General features: G+C 37.7%; 1 protein-coding gene across 3 annotated transcripts in view; it reads left to right on the top strand.

The window, feature by feature from the left end:
• LOC109056589 (leucine-rich repeat transmembrane protein FLRT1-like) overlaps positions 1-21,015 on the top strand; it is a 59,093-nt gene extending 38,078 nt beyond the window's left edge. For all 3 annotated transcript variants that reach the window (XM_042757060.1, XM_042757059.1, XM_042757058.1), the window contains one exon: positions 13,386-21,015. In XM_042757060.1, coding sequence (XP_042612994.1) covers positions 13,508-15,592 — 2,085 coding nt within the window. In that variant the 5' untranslated portion in view covers positions 13,386-13,507 and the 3' untranslated portion in view covers positions 15,593-21,015. The remainder of the gene's footprint in view (positions 1-13,385) is intronic.
• The last annotated feature ends 3,317 nt before the right edge of the window (positions 21,016-24,332 follow it).

Here is a 24,332-nt window from a genome sequence, read left to right as displayed (position 1 = left end):
AGTCTAAAATCCAAAGAGATATTCTTTATAGAAGTTGAGACTCGTCCACATTTCATTAAACCAAATACACAAAATAATGTTCTTTTTAGCAACATCATATGACCCCTTTAATATCACTATTCGTTTTAGCACATGTAAGAAAAATCTTCATTCAGTTTTCTCTCACTGTAATCAGTGAATTTCGTCTAAATGAGAAACATAGAGGGTGGAGCTCAGCAAATGGCCTGTTGTGGTTGTTATTGTCAATTATAATTTAATAAGTTTTTGCTGTTGTCATTTGACAGTGTCCGACTAAGATATGATTTCAGATTTGTGACTTTACATGTTATACAGTCTCTTTCTGTCCAAATGGACAGTATGTTCCAAGCCAGAATAAGCCGCAGTAGGCCAGATTTGATGCTGGCTGTGAAAAGTCTTGCTTCATACCGACTCGTTTTAAGCAATAGTTTCGATCAAAGTGGGAAATTTAAGCTACTTTTTAAATCTAGCAGATACTGAAGGATCCTTTCGTTAAGCAAACAAGCTTTTAATAAAAGATATTTTCAGTAAAGCTCATTCGCCCATCATAAAAAAAAGAGTTCTTACCTTTGTTTTATGTAGGTATTAACTTTGTCTCAGAAAATAGAGATAGATCAACAGAAACCTTAGAAGAGAACACTCTGGTCTTTCTCTAATGAGAAACGTCTGTTTGATCTGCTTTAATCTCTGGTGGATCTACTTCTATAGAAGAAACAGCTGAGATGTGTACAATCTCATTGTGATGTGTCTTTTCTGCACCACAAGCCCTCATGAAAGAGCAGTGTTTGAACCTGTGAAGAATATTCTCGCCTCGTGGAAATAAAAGAAAATCAGTTCTAAAGGGAAAAAAAATAATCAACAGCATAATGAAATACATAAATGTGGCAGGAAGAGTCACAGAGACATGGAGGACGTCTACAAAAGCTGGAGATTCGATAGTATGCTTGATTCTTTTAAACCCAGCACCCAAAGGCACACACTGAAGGACAAGGCCATTTGTTTGAATTCTTATTCATCTAAAATATACATGCGGGCTGAAATTAGACACGCTCTATTGCTGCCTCATTATTAATGAAAGGGCATTCCCTGGAATTTGATTTCTGCTCTGTTTAAGATAGAAGCCGTGAACAGAGATATCCACATGCAGAGAAAGAAACGTCTCGCCTCTGGGAAACACACCTTAGAATGATGAATCAGACACTGACTTCTGCACAGAGTAAAGACAGCGGCGGAGGATAAAAAAAGAGGGCGGGAAAACAGCATGTTGTGTAGATTAAGTCAATCCTTTTTTGTTAGAAGTAAAAGAAGTAGAAAAGTAGTTCAAGATTTACTACACGGTAGTCTAAGGCTGCATATTCTCTGAGTTTGTATGTCTTCTGAAGAAGTAATTACATTGTGGCTGCTAATAAAGCAAGCTCGATATAGTATGAATGTGTGTAGTATGAATGAATGAAATCCGTCATGTTGTCATTGTCACGTGAACTACAGCGCATTTCACTGCCATCCTCAGCTCCTCTCCTGTGGCCTCATGGGGCATTGCATGTGCACATAATTAAATGGAGATTTTTGCTTAAGTCTCCCGCATTTTCTCCTGATAAAAATACTCTCACTTCCTCACATTTTTCTCCTTTAAAGTTTAAGAAGAGATCTCAACAAATTCACAAACTGGACATAAAGTCAAACGTCTTCATTTGAACTCGAACATTTATTAATACTGCCAAAAAAAAAATTATAATACAGTATTAATAATCAAATTATTCAAGACTCGTGCAACTACTTCCAAGAGCTAATGATCTGCATTATGCACATAAACTGTACAGCTGTGCATGTCTGTATCACTGCATGTCAGCAATTAAGTATAACTCTATCCCTTGTCCTTAAAATAGACTTAAAACTCTCTTGGAGTCCTTTGGAATGTTCTCCTGGGCATTTTTACATTTGCAAAGGCAGTTTTTTTGATTACCTTGTTTCTGTTTTTTTTTTATTTTTTTATGTCAAATAAATTTTCTCAATCAGACACAATACAAACAAGAACTGACTATAATGAAGAAAACGAATCAACATCAACATGAACAAAAGCCAACTTTACACTGCAAAGGTGGAGAAGAAGATGGTTTGTCATGGCGTGTTTATTTACATGGATTGTTTAATGCTGCTCAAAGGTGCTATACGTGTATAAACACAGCCTGTATAAACTATATAGATTATAAAAAAAATATATATATATATCAAGAATTCATTACCGGGCAGAATTGCAATATTATTACTCTTGATGTTGTAATAATGATTATTAAAAAAAAAAGTAATAATAAAAAAGAAAGTTTTTGTGTGATGAAATGGCTCGTCATGTTCTTGAAGGCTGCACAGACTTAAAAAAGCTGAGAACAATTTATGAATTGTTTTATTGCTTTTTATGCATTGTAGTCTTAGTAGGAACAAAACAGTTATTCAAACTGGACACAAATTATATAACGAAAGCGAGTTCCTCATCAATGAAGTGGTCCACGTCTAGCTCGAGGTCACTGAGTTCTGCACTAGACTGATCTAAATGTAACGCACAGTACACACTTGCACATCACATCGCTGTCACATTTCACTTTAATCACGATGGCCATGACAGATTTAGTTTAATTGGGCAGTTTTTGCCACTTTATCTTGAATTTGGGAGACGTTTTTGCCTCAAATCCCATTACTTTCTGACCCTGTGTCATATACTGCATACTATTCCACATACAGTACTTATTTCTCACATAGGCCTATTATATTCCTATCATAACCATAGCAAAAACAGTACTGAAAACTAATAAAAAGTTATCAAATAAGAAACAAAAAACAAATAGTCGCAAATAAGAATCAAACGATGAATTGTATGAACTGTAAAGGAGAATCCACACTTATTATTCAGTGATCAGTGATGTAATGTTAAATGGCTTCTGTTCAAGTCATGCATGACTGTCATGGAGGCTCAAGTTTAAGCCGGTTCCTATTGCAGCTTCTGACACATTACAAAACGCTGCCAACAGCTACATGCTTTTGTTGCATGTGACACTAATGATATGCATGTTATGAATGCAAAGTCTTTTATAACATGTTGATTTGATATTGTATTAGCCTTTTTTTAGTGAGGTAATAAATATAAGGATTTTTTCAGGCAGATCCTCTCTTTAATAAAGAATGAAAAGCTAGCTCATATTACAGTTTTATTCCTGAGATGCTGCTCTTTCTTTTGCTCAGAGGTTGCTTAAGACTTCAGAAAAATAAAAAATAGGTTACAGTAAGAGAGCAGAACTGAAAAATCGGGAGAATATGATGTATTCAAGTTCATAATGAGATCTGTTGGGGATCATGGCAAATCTGAGCACAGTTTGAGACTTTGTTGAGATCTCCTCTGAAACTCTAAAGGAGATTCGTCTGAGACTCTTTTTCTCAGGAGAAAAGTCTGAGGAACAGATACTTGAGATCTCATGGGCACCCACGAGAAACAGAGGGGATATCGAAAAGAAAGGTGTTATGAAAATAAAAATAAACAGGAAAAAAAGAAGAAACAGCAGAAAACCTTTACTATTTTCATCCTATTACTGCATAAAGCAAGCATAAAATAGAAAGACAAAAGAAAACAAAGGCAGCACCAGCTTTGTTTCATTTTCAGTTACTCATATTTGAACGTTTTTTTTTCTCCTCCAGTTTTCCTCACGTGCTTGTGTGGCCTTTTTGTTCGGTCCCCTGCCATTTCATTGTGGAGGCGAACACAGCTTCAGCGCTAATGCTTCCAGAATTTATTTTTAATCAGAGATTCTGTTGGGATAGACATTGAGCCAAATGAATGCGATGGCAACTGGGCTCCTTTAGCGGCCAACAGGGATCTCGAATATGTACTTATTTAACGTCAGTCTTAAAAAGAGGCGAGAGGGAGAGAGGGATCTGAGAGCTTGATTGTCAGTAAAATGTAGCTCCGCTGACAGCAGACTGCTGACACAAGGAGAATATGAAAACCATTATTCCCCTCTTCCTCAGGTCTTGTTAGGATTTGTGGCTTGTGTGGAGTGTGTCAGAGAATATAATACAGAGGTTGGAGCCACAATGTCTTTTTAAAGGTGAAGTCTAATTTTTTTTTCTGTTAAAATACCTTCTCATATCCCACTTTGCAGCAATAGATTTTTCTTTTTTTTCATATATATATAGATATACATATAAAAAATATATATATTTATATATAAACCCCCAAAAGATGTACAAAAAAGTTTGTACATCTATTATAGCTGAGCCACTAGCCTATATTTTTTACCTGTCTATATCTATAACGGAGATAAAACCTGGAAAACATAAAGACATTACGTCCTTGAATGGGTCAGAACTAAAAGTGGTAACATCCTGTAAATATCTTGAGATTTGACTTGAAAGAAAAACTTTGAAAATAGAGATTCTGCTGAAAATACAGTTTTACTTTTATAATTTTATTACAGAGTTTTTCAGTTACTTTAGTTTGTAAACATTTAACTATTCTCTTTGTGTGTGTGTGTGTGTGTGTGTGTGTGTGTGTGTGTGTGTGTGTGTGTGTGTGTGTTATGTTTTGATGAATTGTTTGTGTATAATGATATGCATGTCTGTATGTCTTCCAGGAGACTGATATTCTCCTGACAGGCTGTTGTTGTAAATAAAAATTCATTATTAAGTGACTTGCCTGGTTAAATTAAGGTTAATAATAAATTACTGGCAGGCCCAGATTAAGAACACAGAGGGCCCGGGGGATGTAACAAACCCAAGGGCCCCCTTCATAGTAGCATATCTTGGTGCCACAATGTTTTCTACGACAGAACGAATTAGTTTTGTTTGTTTGTTTCAAATCTCCAACACACAGAGTTGAGTAGGCACGAGTCTGAGAGTGCATAATAAATATTTCAGGCTACAACATATTAAAAGCATAAATGCATTAACACCAGGTTTCCAGAAACAGCAATAACTTTAAATTGCCTTTAAATTGGAATAAATAAATAGATTATGAATAAATAAAAGACAGAGACAAATAATGATAGGTATTTTTGAATATGCTGCAAATGCATTTGACAACATACATAATCAATTAAAAATCCAGGACTTTATTACAAAAATAAAAAATTTTTTAACCCTTTAGGCACCAGGGATTTTTGGAAAAATGCTGGATTTTAACATCAAGATTTCAAAAGCTTGTGGCTTGAAAGGGCTTAAAGATAGAGATGTACTGTAAATCAGAAAAATGTTGGGCATGCCCTAAAGTTTATGTGGGGTGTAAATATACGCATCTAATTTACATATAATGACGTCATCAGGGGGCGGCCATCTCAAATTTCATAATATTCAGGAAATAGTAGATGTTGAATTGATGTTTGAACTTATTTGCATGTTTTTTTTATTTTTATTTTTTTATCCTAATTCCAAATTATCAGGAAAGAGGAAACCAACAATAAAACAGGAGAAAGTACTGAAATTATTACTATTTTATATAGTAGTAAAACGCATGTGGACAGTAGCCTACTTTTTGATCAGTTCATCAGTAATATTCAGGAAATAATAGATATTGAATGGATGTTTGAACTTATTTGCATGTTTTTTGATTTTTTTTTTGTCTTCAAAAGGCCAATATTCCCCTTCAGAGTCAGAATCGGCAAATAACATTTGCAACACATCCTCACGGTACAACTTTTTATTAGCAATTTGGCGATTTTCTCTAACAAATCTCACAATTAACTTGCATGCTATGAACTGAACTGCTTCTGCATCAATGACACGAGAGCTCACTTGCTCTGCTATTTCCTCGAACACTTTGAATAAGAACAAGATGAAATTTTAGTCTAGAATTGAAGTACTACATGTCTGCCATCTAGTGGTAGGGAATACAAATGAGATATTACACCAAATTAGGACCTACAGTATATTTTATTAAGTATGACTTCTTGTCGCAATTTTGCGATTTTGGCGCTTAGAGGGTTGACATTTATTAGAACTATTAATTCTTGAATTCAGAGTTAACTATCATATTAGTAAGATCATGACTCTTCATTAACATAGTTTTATGGTTTCTATAACAACAACAAAATTATTAATAATAAGAAGTCTAATAATATTATATAAGTAGCCTAATAATAGTGTAATTAATGGTAAATACCAACTCCTCACTGGACTCAGCGAGCAAGAAGCAAGAAGCTCAGCCTGCTGCTCGCCACCATGAGAAGAAGCCCCGCCAGTGAAAGATCGCTAAAAGCCTTCCCCTGCAGCTATCTGGCATCTATGGGAGCAAATTTGTCGGCGACATTGTTGCAAATGTCGCGCTGACAGTGCAGATGGGCACAGTGAATGCATTGCCTGTCTGGGCAGCACCCACGCAGAGACTGTGCTCAATGGAATGGAATGCTCTCACTGAGAGCATTAGTCTCACCCTTCTCCGCTCGCTGATCGCCTTCTTCATTGAAGGCAGCCACACTCTGCCGTTTCTCCCATTTCTCCCCTCTTAGCTAGCTCAGAGAAGAAACAGTGGACTCACAGGCTGAGCAAACACAGTTCCCACATACTCACTCTCTCCACAGCACACTGCTGTGTTTTACACGTGAGGATCAGCCCCTCGTCTGCAATGAGCAGTTTGATCTTTTTAGGTGGATCAGAGAAGAATGCTGTTACCGATGATTTCACATCGCTGACAGCTTCAGATTCAAGTGCGCCGCTTGTCTGGGTCATGCCCACACTGACGCTGCGATCACTGAAACAGACTGTTCTCACTGCGAGAGCATGAGTCTTGTGCAGCAATTTGATCCAACGGTGTGTTGCATGTGAGGATCAGCACCCCGTGTCTAATATGCGGTTTGATCTTTTTAGGTGGATCAGAGGATAATTTTTTCACTAAGGATTCCATATCACTGACAGCTTCAGATTTGGAGGATTGGGCATGCTCCAGACAGGATCCTGACACCCTTTCTCCCCAATGAGTTATTACGGGCAGGCAGAGAACAAACTTATTCGCACCCTCACCAGGCTGTAGAGAATCACGGCTTAGAATGGTCGGCTGGAAGAGCCTGCCCACACCTGCTTAGATGAATGATGCCCACTGGGCCGTCTTCAATGAATCTCCCGCTAGAGATTGGTGCCGTTGTTCCAGAAGTTCTGATGAACTCACCAAGGTGTGGTGCACCCCAACTCAGCACGTGTTCACTTTTCTAATTCTGCCACCCTCAACTCTGTTGACGGCGCTGAAGTAAAAGGGTATGGCAAGTTCCCCCCTCGAGAAATGGCAGTTGCTGCACACCTCTACTCGTCATCAGGACAAAGATGCTCATGTTCTCCAGTCCGAAGAGCAAACACTGCTTGAAAAAGGAGCTGTAGAAATGATTCCTCTAGTGAACAGCGGGTCGGGCTTTTAAAGTCACTGCTTCCATGTTCCCAAAAAAGAGGCCGGCCTCAGGTCCATTCTCGATCTCAGTCATCTGAATTGCTTGCTCATGAGACAGCCTTTTTAAGAAGCTGACTTTGAAACAGATCTTTGCACAAGTATGCCCTGGGGGACTGCTTTATATTGGTGCATCCGAAAGACACTTACTTTTGCTCCCCATCACAGACCATTCTTGAGATTTGCATTCAAAGGATTGGTCTATCAATATACAGTCCTGCCATTCGGACTGTCTCTGACCCCACACACTTTTACGAAGTATCGAAACTGGAATCGGCCTCATTTCAGCCGCTTCCTATCCTACAAAACTGATCCAAATCCAAATTCCTCCCACACACTATTCACATTAAATCCCATGTCCCTCACCACAACCATCACCTCCATCAGATCCATCTCAGGGTAACTCACCGCTGCATCAGAGCTGTGGCCCCTTGAAAAACCCCTTGACTGTTTCAATCAAGTACCCCATTTAGACTGAACTCTAGAATTAAGATGGTCATGACAGATGCCTCCAACTTGTTTGGGGAGCTCTGTACGAGAGTTAAGTTTCTGAAGGGAGCTCGGAGATCGAATCTACCTCATCCTCATACTGTGCCGACTTGGTACTTATCTACTGTATATTCCCCAGGCCCTACGGGGCCCTTAAGACCGCCCTCCTTCTGGCTTTAGCGTCTGTCAAGCGAGTGGCTGACCTGCAAACACTGTCAGGCAGTGCTTCATGTCTTAAGTTTGGTCTTTATGTGTCCCTATGAATTGTCATTATCGGTTGTTGCTGTAGTGTTTAAAAGAATGGCATAAACACCCTTCAAAATGTTTCTCTTTGTCTTCTACAGAAAAGAAAAAAAGATTAAATAAAAAAAACCCTATGACCAACATAACTTGCTGGTTATCAGTGATCAAAAATACACACCAATATGAATAATAACAAGAAAAAGATTCAGCTAAACAATTACACTTTCAAAAATGACATTTGCAGAAAGCACACAATTTGTGTTGAAAATTAGCCTAAAATACTAAATAATAATCAGAAATAATTTCAGTTTGTGAAAATGTAAATATTAAATCTATAAAATGTTACAAAAAAATTTAAATACAGTTTTATTAATCTCATATTTATTTTATTTTATTTTAATTCCATTATTTTGAGAGCACCTTACAAAATGGTCAGTATACACATATCAGCAGTATACTGTGGACAGCCTAGTTAGGGTAAATAACTATATTACCTGGCAGATGAATAGTTTATTTAGATTTTGATAATTAACGCATACAATTACTTGTTTTTATTTAAAATAAAATAACTGAATCTTGCAGCTGGAGAAATCAGCATTAGGAAACATATTGTGTCTATCTGAAAAGGTTTAAATGTTTTACTTCACAAGTTTTTCACTGGATTTTGTAAAAATAAATCGATAGATTAACAGTAAATTGATAGTAGGTGTATGTATAAATATTTGACTGGCTGGCTGCCTGCCTGTGTACTGATGGATGGATGGATTAGGCAAATCTTTTAACGCTATTTGAAATCCCCATTGGGAGCTGGATAAAGAGACCTCTCATCCCCAAAACATCAATCCAGACTTAACAGTGTCTCTCAGCCCTGTTCCTCCATCTCCCATCGCAGCTTTCATTCAACCTTTAATCACGCTGTTTCCTCAGTTACTTGTAAACGTCCATCATCTTTCCCATCTCTCTCTCTCCATCCTGCATCTGACAATTTCAGTTCCCAAAATATTTACAGCGATGCACTGCCTGACAGATAAGCTGTAATGGCATGTAACGACTTTCCTTCTAAAGGTCCTTGCACACTGATCCAAAATTATCATCTGTCTCATGTTAAAAAATAAATACGACCTCACGTTGTGTCAATCACGTTTACACACTGCCTCCGAAACTGAGTACAGAAATCCAGGATTTCATGATTTATGAAGTTTATCCAAAATCCCAAATGTAAAATCTCTAATATGTCAACAAAATAAAACAAGGATTTTAGGCTTTATCCAGTGTACAGATTTCTGTTCTGGGAATTTATGAATAAAAGTGCATATTTAATTAGATCTTCACCTCATTTACCCTATTTACCTTATTGTGTCTTGCCTTCTTTCTTACCTTCAATAAACATACAATCTTAATCACACATCCACACAGTTTGAATGGCCATGTGGGTTCTGTAGTATGCTATAATATAAAGCAAACAGAGGATAAAAGAAATATTCTAAATAGTCAAAACAACTTTGCATAAAATTAAATATTTTGATATTAGCTTGATCAAATTATATGGGAATGTGTGGCTAGCTGTCAGTAAATGTTTCTCAGAGTGAGTTTTTTAAAATCAGTTTCTGTATAGACAAATACTTTGAAGTCTTGACTATAAAAATGCTATTGAATATTTCCACTATTATTGCCCAGGAAAACATTGCATTGAACACATGTGGATCTATACTGGGTATGTTGTCATACTATATGGGGTAAATTGTTACAACAGGAAACTGCTGTTTATTGACAATAATTTGAGAAGGATGTCTTTGCTTAAATATGAAATACTATCTAATGTAATAAAATATATCTTTAAAAACATATCTGTATTTAAAATCTATATGCTATTTAATGTCTTTGTAGCAAAATTTTTATAGTATATGCAATTTATGAAACAGCAAAAAATGTAAGTAATAACATAGCATTGTATATATATATATATATATATATATATATATATATATATATATATATATATACACACACACACACACACACACACACACACACACAGGAAACAAGTACTGTATAACAACTAGACTTGTAACTTAGACCTTATAGTATGGCTCTTGTGACAACTAGCCTCAAATATTAGGCCAATTTAGTTTTGTTTTGTTGGGTTTTTTTTTTCTTTCTTTTTTTTCAAATTAAATACAGTGTTACTACATGCTACCAAGAGGCAGCAGGGAAGAGCAGATATAATTTTATTTCACTGGGAGTTATAGTGGTAGATACTGAAGTGACACATATGCAGTCACTCACTTGTTTCTGTGGTCTGTCCCAGAGTCCCTGGATGTAAATTGATATAGTCTTGTCCTGTCCTCCCACTGCCAGGAATATTGGAAAGGAGAGAGAGCTAGACACCCCAAGGCGACAGCCTGTCTGGACAGCCCCATTTTTACCCTTGTGACTACGCCACACTCCTCACTCGCCTCCACACGTGTGCACCCAAACATCTCATACACACACAGAGGATGGCATGCATACACAGTACATATGCCATGTACAGATACAAACATCCACATACCGGCATACTGTATGTGCACACATAAATACCATGACACCAGCTGTGTGGATGGTCCAATTACAGTCCTATAACCTGTACATAGAACTCAACTCAGTTTCCAGCTGAAATACTGACACAATTAACTTATATTCCTTTACACTTAAATTACAATTACATGGGCAGATTATAGATTAATGAAAACTTATTTTCACATGGTTCCTTGCACAATTTCAAAACACCTCGAACAACCAGCTCCAAATGTATGGCTTTTTTGACATAGTAAACTTGCTCTGCAGCTCACCTGGTGCACCTGTAATGCAGAACACTCTGGTATGAGTCCCATTTGCTTTTGTTAACACTGGTGGTAAGGTTTAGATTATGTTTTAATGTAGGTGGTGCATCATTTTCAAACACAATAAAGCATTAACCTTTTAGTGACACTCACTGGACATTTAATTTCCAAACTGCTATGATAAGTGCAACAACCACCGTAAAAACACGTCGCCAGATTCACGTTAACCTGTTTCTGAGAAAATTGAACACACTTTTATTGCCACTGACTGGACATTTCACCTTTGCAGAAATGTCACCACATGCATATTTTTCAAAAGAGCTGAGGTTGCACATAATATACTCTAATATGTGACCCTGGACCACAAAACCAGTCATAAGGGTCAGTTTTGTGAAATTGAGATTTTTACATAATTTGAAATCTAAATAAATAACCTTTCCATTGATATATGGTTTATTAGGATAGGACAATATTTGTCTGAGATACAACTATTTGAAAATCTGGAATCTGAGGGTGCAAAAAAATAAAAATATTGAGAAAATCATCTTTAAAGTTGTCCAAATGAAGTTCTTAGCAATGCATATTACTAAACAAAAATTAAGTTTTGATATATTTACGGTAGGAAATTTACAAAATATCTTCATGGAACAAAATAAAAACCTAAAATAACAATGATTTTTTGTCATAAAAGAAAAATTGATAATTCTGACCCATGCAATGTATTGTTGGCTATTGCTACAAATATACCCCAGCGACTTAAGACTGGTATTGTGCTCCAGGGTCACATATAAGAATGAAAGAATGGTTGTAGTACTTATCAACATGGGCTCAAATTATGATTTAATTATTTATTCGATTTATCACCTGGAACTTTAAGTACTGTCTATCATCTTTTAGCATAAACTGTTTTAAATACAAGATTTTTACTCCATAAACTGTGAGTCGTCCTTAAATATGCAAAGTGCCGCCAAAATGCTGGGGTGTTCTGTGTAGTTGCTTTTCAGTTGTTAAGGTATCCTTTATAACATTCAATAACATAACTGTAATTTTTAAAAATAACATTCCCCAACTAAAGCCCTCAGGTTGGAAACCCTGCTCTAGAAAATATACGTTAATGTTATGTCTCTGCTGGAGGTGAGGCTGAACATAAAGAGTGTGAAGTTTGTAAGCAAAAACACCTGCCTAATCCAGATAATCACAAACACATATGTTTACTAATCCCTCCACTCTCTGCAAATCAGTCTCTCTTCTCCTCTCTCTTGATCCTTCATCTATGCACTGTATGAAGTGACCCAAATACCCAATAATGGTTGGCAGTCTCATTTGACCAGATGTTTTATTTAAAACAACATAATAGTGTGCAAACAGACATGCACTGCATTTACACTAACCCTTAGTTCCACATTCTCCCTATTGTATTTGTACCGTTTTGCTAATTATTTTTTTCTACCCTAAAACTCCAAAAATGTCTCAAGTCGTTAAATTGATTCACATGAATCCTCATCAAAACCCTCATCTGCTCTCTTTAAGACCCTCATGATAAAAAACATAAAATGTTTTGATTTATCAAAACATTCTAAAGAGTTACACCAATTAAATACTCTGGTGTTGACCATTTTGACTAATTGACCAATCTCTATACAATGTCCAAACCTAGACAACAAGAGATTCTGAGTATGCATTGCAAGTTGTGTCAGAATCTAACTAAAAACCTGATAGAACTCTGCAACAGTTTGTTCAGAAAGGAAAATTAAAATTGATGTGTATCTTCTTTAGGCCAAGTGCCAACCTAGCCATGAAAAATTACTTGTACAAACTAAAAAAAAATGGCCACCAGCAGTTGTTGCATTGTTAATGATTTAACGTTATGACATTTAGCACATAAATACAAGGTAACAAGGCTGTGTACAATATTTGGTAAGAATTAGCCACAAGCTGGCGCTATAGTAAGCTAATTTACACTTTTGTTAATAATTCTAGAATTGTGATGGCTAGAATAAAAATTATGGATGTAATACAAAAGGAAGCCACAGAGTAAGAAATCCTTTTAGGTCTTATATTTTGGTATAAGAGTAAATGGCTGAATTTTATAATTTGATGATTATGTATTAAAAAAGATTAAAAGTTTTGTCAGTCTTTCCAATTAAGTGTTCTAATATTTCTAATTGAGGCCATCGGTTCAAACTTCTCTTGAACTGCAACTATGCAAAACTATGCAAATATGGTATGCAAAATGGTTTAAATAGTTAGCATGACTAAGCAGTTGGTTATGATTTAATTAACAAGCATTGCCATGCATATGATGTTGGCCTTTCATTGACTTACTAGAAAATAAAAATCTGTCCAAGGCATTAACTTGCTAGCTAACATGTGTTTCTCTCACTCTTCTCTCTTTCTAGGGTAAAAGAAAACGTGCCACAAGACCAAATGGACTTCTGAATCATCTTGTGTGAAGAACCATTATATTGGTTGAATTGTGCTATAAAAGGCAAGTGGAGTGCTAGGAGTGCTTGCTGGTTGCATGATGGCTCCTGAAGGTATAGGAGAGCTTCGAGACTTGCTCTTCTTCCTGCTCCTGTGCCTCACATTATTGGCAGAGCTACTGGAGACGACTGCAGCCTCTTCACAGGGACCGGATGGCGAAGGTGACATAGTGTGCCCATCTGTGTGTCGCTGTGATGAGGACTTTATTTACTGCAACGACCGCGGATTGAGTGCAATCCCACCTCTGCCACCATCTGCAACTGTCCTTTATCTCCAGAACAATCACATTGACAATGTAGGGCTTCCTAGGTCCTTGGAGCATCACACCACCGTGCGTGTTATATATCTCTATGATAACGAGCTTGATGACTTTCCCATGCATTTGCCACCTTCATTAAGAGAGCTTCACCTCCAGGACAACAACATTCGAGTGTTGCCAAGGGCAGCACTTGCTAGACTTCCACTCCTTGAAAAGTTGCATCTGGACGACAACTCTGTTTCTACAGTGAGTATCGAGGACCAGGCCTTTTCGGACAACCCTCGGTTACGTCTCCTCTTCCTCTCCAGAAACCACCTTTCCAGCATCCCATCTGGTCTTCCTGCCTCACTAGAAGAACTCCGTTTAGACGACAACCGAATCTCTACTATTCCTACTCATGCCTTCCGGGGTTTGTCCTCTTTACGTCGCCTGGTCTTGGACGGTAATCTTTTAGCTAATCAACGCATTGCTGATGATACCTTCTCACGCTTGTCAAACTTAACAGAACTCTCCCTGGTCCGTAATTCACTTCAAACACCCCCACTTAACTTGCCCAGTGCCCACCTGCAGAGACTCTCCCTTCAGGACAATAACCTCATACACATGCCTCGGGGCTCACTTGATGGAATGCGCAGACTACAGCGCCTAGATCTTTCTGGAAACAATCTGACCACCCTTCCCAGAGGATTGTTCAGGGACTTGGAGAGCCTGGGGCAGCTGCTTGTGAAAGGAAACCCATGGCATTGTGGGTGCAACTTGCGCTGGCTGCACGACTGGCTGGAAGCAAAGGGGAATACAATTACAGTGAGAGGCTTTATCTGCCAGACACCAGAGCGAGTCCGAGACATGGCTCTTAGAGACCTCACGAATCAGATGGATGAATGTGAGTTGGCTGCTGCTGGTGGTGGAGGAGTAGGTACAGGAGTCGGCGTTGGTGGTAACAGGGTGAGTGGAGGAGCGGCGGGAGCCATTTCTACCACCCTTCCGCCCCCTCAAGGGTCCCTGTTTACTCTCAGATCCAAGCGACCAGGCCTCAGTCTCCCAGAAACAGGGCTGGACTACACATTAAGCAGCAGCGGTGTGGGCAAGAATCTGGCCCTGAATGTGAAACCCCTTTCCCACAACAGTATCCGCGTTACCTGGAGCGTAGCGCAAACATCTTCTTCCTTTCGATTAAGCTGGCTTCGCCTAGGAACCAGCTCTGCCATGGGGTCCATCACAGAAACCTTGGTTAGGGGTGACCGGCGGGAGTATCTTCTCACTTCCCTGCAGCCTGCTTCCAGCTACATCATCTGCATGGTGCCTCTAGTGTCTAACAGTGGAAGCAGGAGTAGTTTGCCTGGGGGGGACACAGAACCAAACGAGGTTCCAGTTTGTGCCAGAACAGAAACGTCTGATCCTGGCCACACTGATGATGACGGTGAAGACGACAGCTCTGATCAAATGACTTCTCTTCCACTTGCAGGAATTATTGGAGGTGCTACGGCAATAGTTTCCCTTGCTCTAATCATTGCCATTTTCTGCTGGTATGGGCACCGTGCGGGACATTTCACATCACGGGACCGTTACAACCATGGTAGCTCTCGCAAGAGCAAACACTGTGATGACTACATTGAGTCAGGCACAAAGAAAGACAACACTATCTTAGAGATCAGAGGTCCAGGATTTCAGATGACACCAATGGCAACAAGACAGCCCCTTCAACCGAAACCAGTCAGAGAGGATTACATTATACACACCATCTTCCCCTCGAATGGCACAGGTCTACACAAGCCAACCCAAAACATGACCAACTCTGGCTACGGTAGCAACCGTGGTTATAGAGAAGGAGGCATTCCAGATATAGATTACTCTTACACATGATAGCTTTGATTTAGAAACCATAATGTACTGCATAGATACACAGTTTTTAATCAACATGGGCTCTGCAGAATCCCTTTGTGCCTTCTGGTCTCCATTACAATGTAGCCTGCTGTTCATGACACTATAAAACTTTTAATTGGCCCAGATGCTTATAGGAAGCATTATAAATGTGGTGCCAGGAGGCGGGGATGCCATTTCAGGTGGTGATACCAAATGCTATTTTCACCTCCCAGTGTAATGATCAGTGTCCCTGGATTCAAGGGCAGCCCACACCACATTCAGCTCACAGACTGTTCATAAAGATCAGTGCATATATGGGAGAGTGGCAGTCTTCTCACAGGAAATAACCAACCTGCTGTACATTTTAATCTTTGTATCCAATGAGATGAAGCTCCCGAGTCAACGGTTTGAACCAGGATTGAAAAGAGTCCTGCATCAAGCAAGAAAACCTCTTTGCTTAGAGGAAACTGGAAATGTGTTGTTGCAAGTGATTATTCCTGGGAAATGCACGGGTTCACATGCACAGTTTTTTTTTTTTTTTTTGGAGATATGAGCTGCAGAACACAATTACTAATCCTAATAAAGTTGGAGTGTCTGGACCAAGCAGAGACATGGCCCTCAAAAACTACAGCAAGGTTTGAAATGCCTCAAAAACTAAATTCATTTGAATTCTTATACACTTGAAAACTGCCTGATGCTACTATGATAAGGTCCACCAAGCGTTGTGATGACTCTTCTAGTTTCAGACTGGTGTAAAGTTGAGAGGATGAATGAAACCTGTTTTTGTGTCTTGAGGAACTTTAAATTTTTAAAAATTGCAACTTAACCCTGGTGTGTTGATAGATACAAACAATGCAAATTATTTTTAGTATTCTTTTTGTTTTGTTTTGTTGTTTTTGTTTGCTCTTTTTAAACTTGTTTCACTTTAATTTTGAACTCATATAGCCCTGCTGATAGTTATATTATAATTTCAAAGAAGGTTATCACTAATGTAAAAGATAATTTTCCTACAAAAACACAAAACTTGCTTGTTTTCAGTAGATTGTCCCCTATAATGCACAGAGGCTAAACCAATGTTCTGTTAAGGTGGCTCATACTTTGTAGGTTACTTAGCCACATTCTTAGCACAAAATTAAATTCTATAAATCACTTACATCTCCAAATGTCACTGTAAATAAAGTTATGGCTTCGCTGCAAACCGCAGCGGTTGTACTTCTACAACTCTTAGGGAGAAGAGGGAGGGTGATCGAGGAGAAACCAGGACTTTGAACCATAACACTGTGGACCATCACTGTGGGAGATAGAGAGTGCATCAGAATGTTGTATAATTTTGTAAGGCAGATGCATTTTTGATTTAAAAAAAAAGTAACTTTTTTCCTTGTGTAGAAATTAAGCATTGTGTCAGTGTCTTCAACCCTTTGATTTAAGCCTACAGCAGAATGGTTCTAAGGTAGACAGAGAGAAAAGTTATGTGTGCATTTTTTCTTACAAAAGAGCCTCCATGACATTTCTGTTCTGCTCTGCTGTATTCATGTAGTTGAGGACTTTAAGACAGCTTACACTGCCTTGTATTTTATGTACTATTTGGCATTGTAGTGTACTTGTCAAAAACAGGAAAGGAAAGATGGATAAAGAGAGAAAGAGGTAGAGACAGAAGTGGAATGTTCTAAACTGATCAAGAGCAAGAGATTATACACATAAAACATGGATTTGATGTTGAAGCAGAGGCCTAACGGAAATGAAGCCTGTGTTGTTGAACCGTGAATGAAATGTTTTGTCATCTTCTTGCTGTCTGCGGTCGTGTTGGCACTTTGTCTTACGCCTTTCCCTCTACACAAAGGACTACTCCTAACTTCTGTTTCAGAGATGGGAATTAATCAAGACTTCATGGCGTTTCAGTATGCACTGGTCTTACAGCAGTTCAGTCTAACAGTATGTCTTTTTTATTTTATTTTTTATTTTATTTTTTGTAAACCAAAAACATAGCTTTGCTGTTAATGAGCTCCTTTAAATGGATGGTCCACCGAAAAATGGAAATTCTGTCATTTATTTATTCTCAAGTTGTATGAATTTCTTTCTTCTGCTGAAAACAAAAGAAAAAAGATTTTGAAGAATATGAGGAACTAAAGTCATTGGTCCCCATTGACTTCCATAGTATGAAATAATACTGTGTCAATGGGGACCAGAAACTGTTTGGTTACATTCTTTAAAATCTCTTCTTTTGTTTTCAGCAGAAGAAAGAATCTCACACAACTTGAGAATGAGTAAATGATGACAGAATTTTCATTTCAGATGGACTAGCCCTTTAAATTGATCTGTTGGGGTTTCAGCCTTTTATTTTTTAGTCCAGTAGAGAAACAACTGTAAAACTGAGGAAAGAGTGAAGGGTTCACTTGATATGAAGCAAGCCGGACTCTACTAACTACCCAGTGCACCACTGCTGTAATAACATAGCCAGCCTCTCTTTTTTCAGTTCACTCAAATAGGAAAATCTTTTTCTCACTCTCCTGTCATTCTAAATCCAACATGAAATTGACAAGAAATGAACTTATTTTTTTTTTTTCCTTGGAGCACAAAACTTTAACAAAATATAAGGGTACTGCAGAGTGCTGATAAAATGAAAACTTAAAGTCACCAGAGACTGTCAATATAGTTGGAAGATTTTGTAAATGCTGCTTTGCATTTAAGTTCCATCTATACATCATCTTTTCGATCTCAGCTTGCAGCTGAAATGTTCAGGCGCTCATTTCTTGTCTTCATTTGCCCCTCCCATCCCGAGAAACCTCTTTGATCTGTCGCCATTGTTTTCATTTGAATTTGCAACATATGCAAAGAAGGATTACAGAGTCTGTGTGTGTGTGTGTGTGTGTGTGTGTGTGTGTGTGTGTGTGTGTGTGTGTGTGTGTGTGTGTGTGTGTGTGTGTCTCTCTGTGTGTGTGTGTGTGTGTGTGTGTGTGTGAGTGTGTGTGTGTGCGTGTGTCTGTGTGTGTGTCTCTGTGTGTGTGTGTGTGTGTGTGTGTGTGTGTGTGATGTTCTTTAGGGCTTCAAAAATGCAGAAGCATACATTAAAAGCATTTTCTGTTGCAATTTTTCCTGTCTGTTTTATTGAAACCATCTGCACATCACACACACACACACACACACACACACTCCTTCTGTTGTCACCCCTGAGACTGGAGCTCAACCTGCATACTCATTCTGTAGAATAACAACACTCTTCACCTCACACACCCAAGGCATCAAATGCTGCCGCTCGAGATGCTAAAGGTGTCCTGTAGTAAACAGTCTCTTCATAGCAATGTGGATGGTATCAACAAGAGACCTTTACGTCAGTACTCTAAAATGATACCTAAAATGTAATATCCTGATAATTTCGGATGTTTCATACTTGGTTATAACATGTTAAATCATAAAGGTTTTATTTTGGTGGGAAATGATGTGAATGTGTAAACGAAGTGAATTTAGAGCACACTGCTTCAAAAACTGCACATTAATCCCACTCCTCATGCTCATACAAACACACAGATTTACTCAATCAGTCGTCATCAATATCAGTTCACTTCTGCAGTTTATTACGATCGCGTTCTCTGACGTTAAATGAACAAAAGCGCTAGTGTGTGAAATCACTCTTAATCTAAGGGCATTTTGGCCGTTCTTTAACTTGATGATACTGTTCCAGGGGCCTGAAAATGGGTTTCAAAGTGAAGGTTTTGAAAATCATTGCGTTATCATCTCATGTAATCGACGAAGACACAAATTTGTGAAAACGGTGACATCATGCACATGCGTATCACGTGTTCAGACTATAGGCACACGTGTGTACAGTATGTGCACGGGTGTGTAGTGTTTCTTTATAAAGTGACATCCAATGTTTTTAGTTGTTTTTGTGGATCCGTATGAATGGGGATCACTTTGACAACGTTTTCAAACACGCAAAGGACTAACTTTTCCTCTTCCAGCACAATTGCCGTCATTTAAACGTAGCCTTAAATGACCTCCTAAGTTTCAGAAAAAGCTGTATTATATATCGATTAAGCGTTTTGCGCCTTTGATCAGCTGCTCCTGCATGTGAAGTGGGAGGGATGGTGTTTTAGACTTTTATTTTACATGTGAACTCGGCAGTAGTTGACACCTTGAGAGTGAGCACCTGTCACTCATGCGAAGCCCTGCTCTCATTCTCTGTCTGTCATATGTCACTGGTGCTCTCTCATCTCATCTCATCTCTGCGGCCTTCCACACTGTCATGACTGAGGCATATGACTCTTTTACGCTGTCTAAGGCAAGTATGTAAGCAGTTAATGACCGCTGGCTGAGTGCTACAATAGGAAAACATTCCCGGTCAAGGCTTCAGTGGATCTCTAAGTGGATTTCGTTGCCTGATGCAGGTGGGTTTAGGTTGAGGGTAAATTACAGCAGTACACCCTTCATAACATGTTCTGTGGCACTGCATGGTACACTGCTGGTTTATGAAGAGTAACAACATGGTATTTCAACATATACTGTTTCTGAATGATTACCACGCTGCAGACATTTATTATTTACATTTATTTATCTTCTTTTAAATGACTTTCAGGTCGTTTTTAAAGGAATAAATACTGATGAGGAATATTTTTTGCAGTGCATATTTATATATGATGAAATTTACACTTAAAAGTACCAAGGTATTACCTTAAAAACACGTTTTCCCATGGTATTTGTTTGTCGGTGACATTAAAAGCATGAACAAAATGGTTCTCTTCTGTTGCACCTATATCTACAACAATCATCAACAAATATGTGTAGTATTTACTCGCTACATGATGGTAAATACTGGCAGCACATTACACTCCGTTAGTTAGTATTGTTGTGTTATGGAACATCATTTTGGAAATGGGGACTTCTGAAGCAGTTAAATCAACACAGAAAATGACATATATATATATTTGCAAATATAGTAAATGTAACAAACTTAACCCTTAATGATTATTAAAGTTGAAAATAAACCAGATATAGAGTGCACACAAATACATCATACTGTTCAATTTGATTCTTATCATTTTGTTATATTTAATCAGAAATGTTTTCTTATTTTGCAGACTGAGTGAATCTTACTGTTTCTCACGTTTCTATGAATTTCTGTTGGTTAATGTCTTCAGATCAAACGAATGCTGCTGCTCAAACAAGACCTGAAACCCCTGATGAATCACTTTATTTTAGTTCTGTTCTCTGAAGTGAAGGTGCGAGGTCACTGAATGTTCATTGATCGTTTATTTGTCATCTCCTCACCAAGCGAGAAAACAAAACAAAAAAACTTTTTGAATGTCTTTTATTGGAGGTTGCAGCTTTTGAAAATATGGCTCTCTCGTCCTCTGTCAAACTAAAAAAATATTTTGTATAAAGTATTTTTTTTTCTTTCTATGTGATTAAAGGCAAATATACTGAGACTGTCTCTGGGACTGAGTTCTTTAAACAATGTCAATTTCTCACGTGCATACACAAAAAAACCTGTGTACACCTCTCTTTCAGATGTGAAATCAGCTCCAAATTAATGTCATCAGCATATAAAAGAGCACCAGTAAACATCCAAATCATTTACTAGAGAATAGTGATTTCCAAATATGTGCAGTATACAGCTCTAAGCTCTTCTCTTTTGCTCTCAGAAACACATTCAGTTGCTGTGATGTCACACACGGAGGTAGAAATCAATATATCCATTATATATCAAACTTTAGAAGAAGAGGTGCAGCACTCACTCTGCAGATATAAACTTGACCTTTATGTCTTAACTAATGTGCTTCAGCCCCGTCAAGGAGCTTCAGCGGCAGTGTACTCCTCTGTAACTGATGGAGTGCTTTAAGAGCAATCATAAAAACACCAAAGAGTTGCATATTTACAGAGTTACTAACATTGATTGGACAGGTATAGCATGTGACAAGAAATAATCATTTATGCAATAATCATTTAAAACATCAGTGTTCCTTCCTTTATCACTCTACTGTAGTTTCCTCGTGTTCTTAACCCAAACACATGATCATGTGATGTGCAAAGCTCATCAATATTTGACTTGCATTTCAAACACAAAACTGACTTTCTTCTGTGAAGGAGATATTAAGCAGAATGTTCAAGCTGCGCCTGTGAAAAGAAGTACACTTTAGCAGAGTGCTTATTAAAAAGAGCACTTATTACTGAAATAATATACTTAAAAAGAATACATAAGTGGCTTCGGACACCTATTGCATGTTATTTGAAATCAAATTAATGTATTAAACTTAAATTTATATGCAATATGCAGAACGTGAGCATGACACACTTAAATAGGACGCAAGTACATCTTTAAATGTAATTTCGTATGTACTTCTATTGTACTGGGAAACATTTATGGTAAAGTGTAATAACTAAAACTTATGTCATGTATTTAAATAAATTGGTAATTACACATTTGTGTACTGTATGTACAATTTAGTACATTAATATATTAACTTTACATGTAATATCAAATAACAGACTACAGTTAAAATTATAATTATACATGGGATATTAGTCAACATATCAAGAGAAGCATGACAAAATATTCTTAAAATATAATGATTTTAAACAAACTGTAAAGTCAACTTTTAATTTGATATTATTACAAAGCGCAAGAAACAATGTGTACTCTCTTAAGTACAATTATTTCACTAGTATTGCAAATACAGGGTTATACACTGTATATATATATATATATATATAGTCACGGTCATGTTGTTATGTCCATGTAATTTTTTAGTATGTCCCTTGTTCTAGTTTCCCGCCACTCATCAGTTACCATGGACACTCATTAATTAGCACACCTGTTCTCTCTTCAGTTCACTATCACTGTGTATTTAACTTCCTCTTTGTTCACTTTTCAGTCGTTTGATATTGTTTGTGTTTAACACAACTGTATTTTAAATTATTTATTAAACCTTGTGTTATTTTTATCATCATCATTGTCGTCCTTGGATTATTCAGGATATTTGAAGTACACTACAAGTGCACATTCAATACAATTATGCATACTTTGTTTTCAAAAGGATGCACTTTTTTATATGAAAGTAGATGATAATTTATATAACAGCTTTGTGCTTTTTTTAATCTATAATAACCCTTTTGAAGTGAATGTATGCACACTTAGTATGATGCCAGTGCTGCTTACACGTGTGAAGCAGACCCAACATGCCAGCTGCGGGACGTCCTGCATCTCAGTTCAAACACACAGTAAGAGATGTACACGCATGAGTAGAACTACAGCGGCCCAGGGCTGTTACCAAGATGGCCATCGAGTGAACTGACACGCTTCAAAAAGACTCTACAAAGGTCGAATGGACTGGAAAGAATGTAAAGGGAAAGACAGGTTTTGTTATTATATTTCTCCCCTTGTGTCTCTGTCACTGTCTGTCTCTCTCTTATTGATTATCACAGAAAAGCGAGAGGTCACTGGCTGCACATTTGACCTTTTCCCCCCCGTCTACTTGTCCATTGTCCTCCATTTGTCTCTGTCTCACAAGCTCCATGCTTATCCTGATCTTCCAGCCAACCGGCTATATTCATTCTAGTCCTCTCTTTGACTCTTTGTCCTTCATTTGACTTTTATAAATTGATCAGTCCCATTTTCCTTTTCATCCCACATCTGTTTGCACGCTAGATCTCCTGCAGCCATGTGCAAGAGTGAAAAACTGAAACAGAGCACCAGAGAGAGAGAGAGAGAGCAGGACACAGCATTACTCACCTTGCAAATTGCATTAAGAGAGGGGATTCAATTATAATGTATTATTTCATTTGATTAGTGCATCTCAAAGCAGACAAGTAAGCATGGAAATGTAGCATTAGCAAGGACAAATTTGGAGTGTGTGTGTGTGTGTGTGTATTGTGTGATCACTGCTTTCTAACGGGGTCAGCGATGATTAAAGAGCTGCTGTAGGTCTGGATTAGAAGAGACAGTGATAAAAAAGAGCATTTTCTAAAAGAAATACCAATTCGTGAAAAACAGCCAAATATAATGTTGTGGGTAAGTTAAGGTTTTGGGCTTCACTCTGGTCATGACAGTCTGTGTTCTACTCCCTTGTTTTCTGAGATTTGGCATATCTTCAGAACTGTGAGTACACAACTCCAAACTGCTCTCTGTATATTCACATAGCTTGAAATAGGAGATCATTTGCTTGTCAGTGTTACTAATAAACTTATTACAGATCATTATTTCATGTAAATTAAAAGCTTGTGTTAATGCACAACACTGTTGCTGCTGTTGAGGTGTGATACGGGTCGGTTAGGCTTAGTTTGGGTAGGTTTAAGGGCTGGTTAAAGGCTCAACAGTGTACAGTTTTGTCTTTAGGAAGCATTTAGCTAAACTTAACTACCACTCTTTACACAAGCGTGGTTACAGCAGCTAATAGTCCAATGCCCATAAAGATGAATCATAAGTGATCAGTAAACGTTTATAAACATTTACAGATGATGAATAGTCTCAACTTTAGACTGCAACATGAACAAATGATTAATAAATGATGTGCAAAGATCTGAAAATAGTAGAATTCTACACAACAAACGAAGACCACATATATATGATCTTTACAGACTTTTATGATTATAACAGAGTTAATGATTAATAGTTAACATGAATAGTTTGTGAAGTGCTTAAAATGACTTTTTTTCAGCAATGTTGTTAATGTAAAAAAGAGCATTAGGTCATATGTGAACTGAAGTTTAACAACATTCAGAAGGACATTAACAAATAAACTTTTAA

Source organism: Cyprinus carpio, chromosome A5, assembly GCF_018340385.1.
Source record: "Cyprinus carpio isolate SPL01 chromosome A5, ASM1834038v1, whole genome shotgun sequence".
In the NCBI taxonomy this organism is placed as follows: Eukaryota; Metazoa; Chordata; class Actinopteri; order Cypriniformes; family Cyprinidae; genus Cyprinus; species Cyprinus carpio.
This window is presented reverse-complemented; position numbering and strand designations above follow the sequence as displayed.